Source organism: Egretta garzetta, unplaced genomic scaffold (assembly GCF_000687185.1).
Source record: "Egretta garzetta isolate BGI_Z169 unplaced genomic scaffold, ASM68718v1 scaffold520, whole genome shotgun sequence".
Classification (NCBI taxonomy): Eukaryota; Metazoa; Chordata; class Aves; order Pelecaniformes; family Ardeidae; genus Egretta; species Egretta garzetta.
In genome coordinates this window covers 238,490-244,132 of record NW_009258482.1, presented here as the reverse complement: position 1 = coordinate 244,132, position 5,643 = coordinate 238,490, and the positions used below count along the sequence as shown (strand labels likewise).

Below are 5,643 nucleotides of genomic sequence, written 5' to 3'. Positions count from 1 at the left end.
CTGGGCGGGTCGCAGCCTTGCTCTCCTACCGGAGCATCCAGCGTAGAGCTGCCCAGAGCAGCACTGTGGGACGGCTGCAGCAGTGAAGGGTGACATCCCTTGCCTTGGGAAAGGAGGGCTCTTCTCCAGCCTGAGGATGAAGGCGGCATCTTGTACTGAGCAAGCTGCGTGGCTGAGAACATGCAAGCCCTGTGGTGGGTTCATACGTAGCAGAAATTTTGCACCAGGAGGTGCTGGTCTGCTATTCCCATAAGAAAGGCACTCAGGCTCTGTAAGGTGCCATTTAAAATGCTATTATTAGAGCTAATGCTATAAGGAGAGAATAGTGGAGATAATCTTACATCCCTGTAGATGGTGGGAACCCCAGGTGGTCTAGCTTCAAATGGGCTTCTGATCCACACGCAGCATGCTGGACAGACCCCATACATAGGAGATATTTCCCTCATTTGGATCATTTGAGTTATTGTAGGATTTTCTTACAGGAAAACAACTCTATTCCTCATTTTCAGTGTCAGGTGGAAAGGATGTTCATGAGAGCTTCTTGCTGCACTTCTAGGTGAAGGCAAGGATATGCAGGTGGCCCAGTCACTGATGCTCCTCCACTGCAACAAGCTGGCTGCCTTTATCCTGTGGCCGAGGGATCTGTGCAGGGCAGAAAAAAAGAGCGGGGGGGTGGGGGAGGAAGAAAATAGCGCAATTTGCAGAGCACGGTTGTCCTGCACCATCAGGTGAGACCTTAGCTTGGGAGACCTGGTGTACGAAATGCACCAAAGGGCTAGGCATCTAGGATAAAAGATTTCTTTTTATTGTGGGAAGTACTCTCCTCCTGGATGCTCTTCTCCCTTTTCTGCACCCTGCTTCCAGGTGGGAACCCCTGATCTCCTGGGCTGTCACCAGCCCGAGCCAGCACCACCAGCAGACCTGCCAGGCATTGCAGATCCACAAGTCGCGTGTGTATCATGCTTTGGCTGTTGATCGAATGGTTTTTATAGGTCCCTTAAGCAAACAACGTGAAGCAGGGCTGCTGGTCCTCTCTGCCCTGAAGAAGAGGGTGCTTTTCCCCTCAACCAGCCTCAAAAAGTCCTCTTGCCTTCAGACTTCAAGTGCCGTGGAGAGCAGGGCTATGGATGCTGTACCGCAGGGAGCAGATGGCTGGAAGCTGTCCCTGGCAGGCTTCTGGAGGCTGCTCGGGAAATACAAACCCTAAAGAGATCTCTGCAGGGTTTGCTCTGCTGAGCAGAGACACCGATGTGTGCCAGCGGCAGTTCAGACCAGTGGAACAACAACAAAGGTGGTAGCCAGAGCAGCAGAAAGGGAGGCTTTTTGATGCTAGCGATGTGGATGTGAGGCTTGAGGCCGTGGTGATTAAAAGGCCAGTCTTCCTTGCCCCCAGAGAAACCGCTTGCCTTCTCCTGCGGGGCCCTTCGCAGGGAGGGTGCGAAGGAGGAGAAGCCTTTGGGCCCTGCTCTTGAATCACTTAACTCCTTCCCCGAGGGCTCTCTTAATTGCTCTGAGACAGCGTGTGTGCGTCTGCCTGCCGTTAAACAGCGCACAGCTTCCCAAGGTGCTGCTCGGCTGCCCTGTGTGGCGGCGGATGCTGTAGGGAAGCCCAGAAGCCCTCCAGACTCCATGACTTCTCAGATAAGCAGCTGTAAAAGTTAAGAGGTGTGTTTTTTTTTCTTTCTTCTCCTGTTCTGCTGTTTAATTCGGGGTTTTGAACCTCCGCCCAGCTCAGTGTGTCCCTTGCAGCTCTCGTGGTCTGACAACTGCCCAGCTGCCGTGGTTGGAGGCGCTTGTAGGTTAACTGGAAATGACCTGGCTCGCGAGCCTTGGCTGAGCTTTTGCTCTGTGCTGAGCAGTGAGGTGAGGGTAAGGGATTTATCTTGCTTTCTAGAGGCGCTTCTGATGTGTGTTGTAAGGTTTTGATGAGTGATGAGCTACTTCCTTGCCCGGGACCTAGTCTGTGTGTGTTTACCTCTCTTCATCTTCAACAATCCTGAAATTGCTGCCGGCAGCTCGGGGTGCTGTTTCCTGCTGCCACAGGTCTGGTTTTGGAGCAGCAGCCTTTGCGTTACGGGATATCGAAGATACTGAACCATATTTTGGCGGGGGATTCCCAGACTCTCCGTTTCTAGCCACACAGTGGTAATGATGAAGCCCTTTGTGGTTGGGGACCTATTGCTGCTTCAGTCCACACTGGGTCCTGCAGGGTTTCGTAGGAGGAACTTCAAACCTCTGTGGGTTTTTTGTATGAGAATGTGACTTACCCGGCGACACGCAGCTTGGCCATGCTGGCTGCTGGACAGCAGGTCCATCAGCACGACTGCCAGGCCAGGGCTGCTTTTGGTGGTTTGGTTGATGCTCATGGGGTGATGCTTGTGCTGCTGCAGACCACCCCTCTGTCCCCTGCCTTCTGGGGAAGGGTGCAGGGAGTGCATGCCCTGTCCTCTCCCGCAGCGGGAGCCTTCCCCCAGCTCTTTTGCTGTGTGGGTGAAGGATGCAACTCCCGCTCTGCTGCCCACATCCCTCTGCATCCCTTGCCCCACCTGAAACAGAAGATGGCTGTCCCCAGCTGGTGGCTGGGGACATCTGCTAAAACCAGGTGCCTTTCTCATGGGTGCGAGTGCAATGGAGGAGCAGGAAGCCAAGCTGCTCCTCAGCAGCCTTTTGCTCGTCAGATTCCCTTTAAAAAGAAAGAATTCTGTTACTGACTCTGCGTTTTTGCTTTGGGTGTCTGATAGATCTTTGCACACATCTTCCTCCTTTGTTGTCCTGCTTGGAGCCTGCTGTCATGGTTGTATGCATCTCCTGCACCCTCTGTAGGGAACAGGGAGCCGGCCGAGCGCTCTGTCGCTGCTGGGCTCCCCCTTCTCCGGTGTCAGTGCCTGCACAGAGCCGGTCCCAAAATGAACGACCCCAGGGGTGTGGAAAGGAAGGAGCAGTTGAGGTGGGCGACGCCAATGAGCATGGTGGTATGTTGAGCTGGGCTTGTTCAGCCTGGAGAAGAGAAGGCTGAGAGGGGATCTCATCACCACCTACAAATATCTCAAGGGTGGGGGTCACGAGGACGCAGCCAGACTCTTCCCAGTGGTGCCCAGCGCCAGGACAAGGGGCCATGGGCACAACCTGAAGCAGAAGAGGTTCCAGTTGAACGGGAGGAAGAGCTTGTTGACTGTGAGGGCGCCCGAGCCCTGGCCCAGGCTGCCCAGGGGGGCTGTGGAGTCTCCTTCTCTGGAGATCTTCAACCCCTGCCTGGACGCTGTCCTGTGCCCCCTGCTCTGGGTGAGCCTGCTTGGGCAGGGGGGTGGCACTGGGTGAGCTCCAGAGGGCCCTGCCAGCCCCGGCCATCCTGGGATTCTGGGATATTTGGCTATTTGAGCCCTTTCCACATTTTGGAGGCGCCTCCTGAGCCCTGTTGGAGGGGCAAGGCTGGCGGGTGGCACGCGGAGGAGAGCGGGGTCGCAGCTTTTGCCTTGAGTGCTCAACCTGCCTTGCAAGACATGCAAAACAGTCGCTTAAAAATAGCATGGGCTGCTTGTCGCTCCATCTCGGGTCTCTTTAATTGCACTGAAAGTCTGCTGCAGTGCTTAGTGGTGCATGTTGGCTCTTGGCTGCAATGAACTCCATCACAAAAGTCACTCTGCTGATTAGCAGCAAGCATTTGGCTGTTGGGACTGTTTGGAAGAGAACTGGTAGAAATGAAAGTATCACTTGCCGTAGCTGGCTCAGAAAATGGCCGCGTTATTAGGGCTTGTCTAATTGACCTGACTTGCTGTGCTTCAGGTCTTGCACAAAGCAGGATGTCAGGGCTTATGAAGTAACACACTTTTTTTTTTTTTTTTTTTTTTTTTTTTTTTTTGGTTAATTGTGAATTTCCTCTTTGTGGAGAGGCGAGATGAGGGCTATAGAGAGGCAGAGCGTTAACGTGCTTTGGGGAAAAAAAGAAGTTTTATTTGTGCCTTTTGCATCGGCTCATTGAAACTTGAAGGTAGTCTCCCCCCTCCTTCCCCGCAGTGCCTTGCTTCAGCTGTAATCACCTCCTGATGTGCGTGGGCTTGCGTTTTCCTTTGTAGGTATGCTTAGAAGTTCAACTCGATTTCTTATTCTAGGGATTGTAATGAATTCTCTTTTCTTGCGCTGGCTCATGTATTCTCCCGGTTGGTGGGTTGGCACCAAACCCAGCTCTGTGCTGGATTTGGCCCAGTTCTCCCATGGCTTTGTTCTCCTCTGGAGAGGAGACTGGGGCTGCGGTCCTGCGAGTGTCTGCGACTCCCCAGTGGCTCCCAGGTGCCTGGAGAGGCCGATGCACCTCGCTGGTCCAGCAGGAAACAGTTTTTGGGGTGGTCTGTGGGACTGAATGCCCTTGGGAGGGCACGGGGTGGGCTTTTTTTGGGGCGCCGGGGGATGGCGAGCGGCCGCTGCCTTGTTCCTGCCCCCTTGCCTGGGTTGCGCTGCCGTGCTCGCCCCGGTCCCTTCTGTTCTCCTTGGGCACCAGGAGCAGACGTGCAAAACTAGTCTGGTCCCCCTCTCGGGTACTGCAGCCCTCTTCTTCAAGGTCCCAACCAGCTCTGGCAGCAGCGGGAAGGCCTTTCGGCTGTCGCAGCGTTATTGTAATGGGTTTCTGGCTTGTGCATTTTTGCTTCTGCCTCTTCTTTCTCCCCCCGTTTTTCTTCCCCAGAGTCGCTGCTCTGCTCCCTCAATTCCTGCTCCAGAGGCTCATCGCTGGCCGATCCTCCTCTGCCAGCATCCCTGCCTCAGGCCCCTGAAGGTTCACCTTTCCCACTCTGTGCTCACCATCTCTGCATCCTTTCTGCAGCTGATCACCTCGAACTGTAGCGGAAGCGGTGGTGACCCACATTCATGGATATTTAATGCTCCCAAACAGGGAGGGCTCCTGGGTGCGGTGGAAATTGGCTGGCTGTTTGCTGAAGCCTGCCATCAACGTCAAGCGTTGCTCCATGTGACGTAGCCCCGGGGAAATGATTTTGTTCCCCCCTCCAGCACGGTGAGGGGATGGGGCCGGGACTCAGCAGGAGGGTGGTGGGTTGTCCTGGGCTGGCTGCCTGCTCTGTCCTGCCGTGGGGTGACCCCGGTGCCCACACAGAGCCTCAGCCCTCTGGAAGGAATGGCTGGAGCTCAGGTAGCCAAGGACCGACTCGAGTGTGGGCTCCCTGTTGGGTGGGTCTTTGTAAGGTGGGCTCCTGGGGTGAGCACAGGTCCCTTCGTGAGCCACTGTGCTGGAGAGCGAGTCTGGCCCGTGGAGGGGCCGGGGTCTGGGTTAGGCCGGGTGGCTGTAGTGAGGTGGGGGTCGGCCTCTTCTCCCTGGTAACAGGCGATAGGACGAGGGGGAATGGTTTGAAGTTGCACCAGGGCAGGTTTAGGTTGGACATTAGGAAAAACTTCTTCACTGAAAGGGCTGTCAGGCTCTGGAATGGGCTGCCCAGGGAGGTGGTAGAGTCCTCATCCCTGGAGGTATTTAAAAGAAGGACAGATGAGGATATTAGGGACATGGACTCTGGGCTGCATCGGGAGAAGCATGGCCAGCGTTGAGGGAGGTGATTCTGCCCCTCTACTCTGCTCTGGTGAGACCCCACCTGGAGTACTGCGTCCAGCTCTGGAGCCCTCAGCACAAGAAGGACATGG

General features: G+C 55.1%; 1 protein-coding gene across 5 annotated transcripts in view; it reads left to right on the top strand.

Moving 5' to 3' along the window:
• SELENOI (selenoprotein I) overlaps window positions 1-5,643 on the top strand; it is a 38,788-nt gene that overhangs the window by 9,244 nt on the left and 23,901 nt on the right. For 2 of the 5 annotated variants that reach the window (XM_035899707.1, XM_035899692.1), the window contains exon 2: window positions 3,686-3,692. The exons of 2 other annotated variants lie outside the window; for them this stretch is intronic. In XM_035899707.1, the coding sequence (XP_035755600.1) occupies window positions 3,686-3,692 (7 nt within the window). Of the gene's footprint in view, window positions 1-1,583; window positions 1,658-3,685; window positions 3,693-5,643 lie in introns of those variants that run through there. One more of the 5 variants, XM_035899698.1, reaches the window with a different exon arrangement.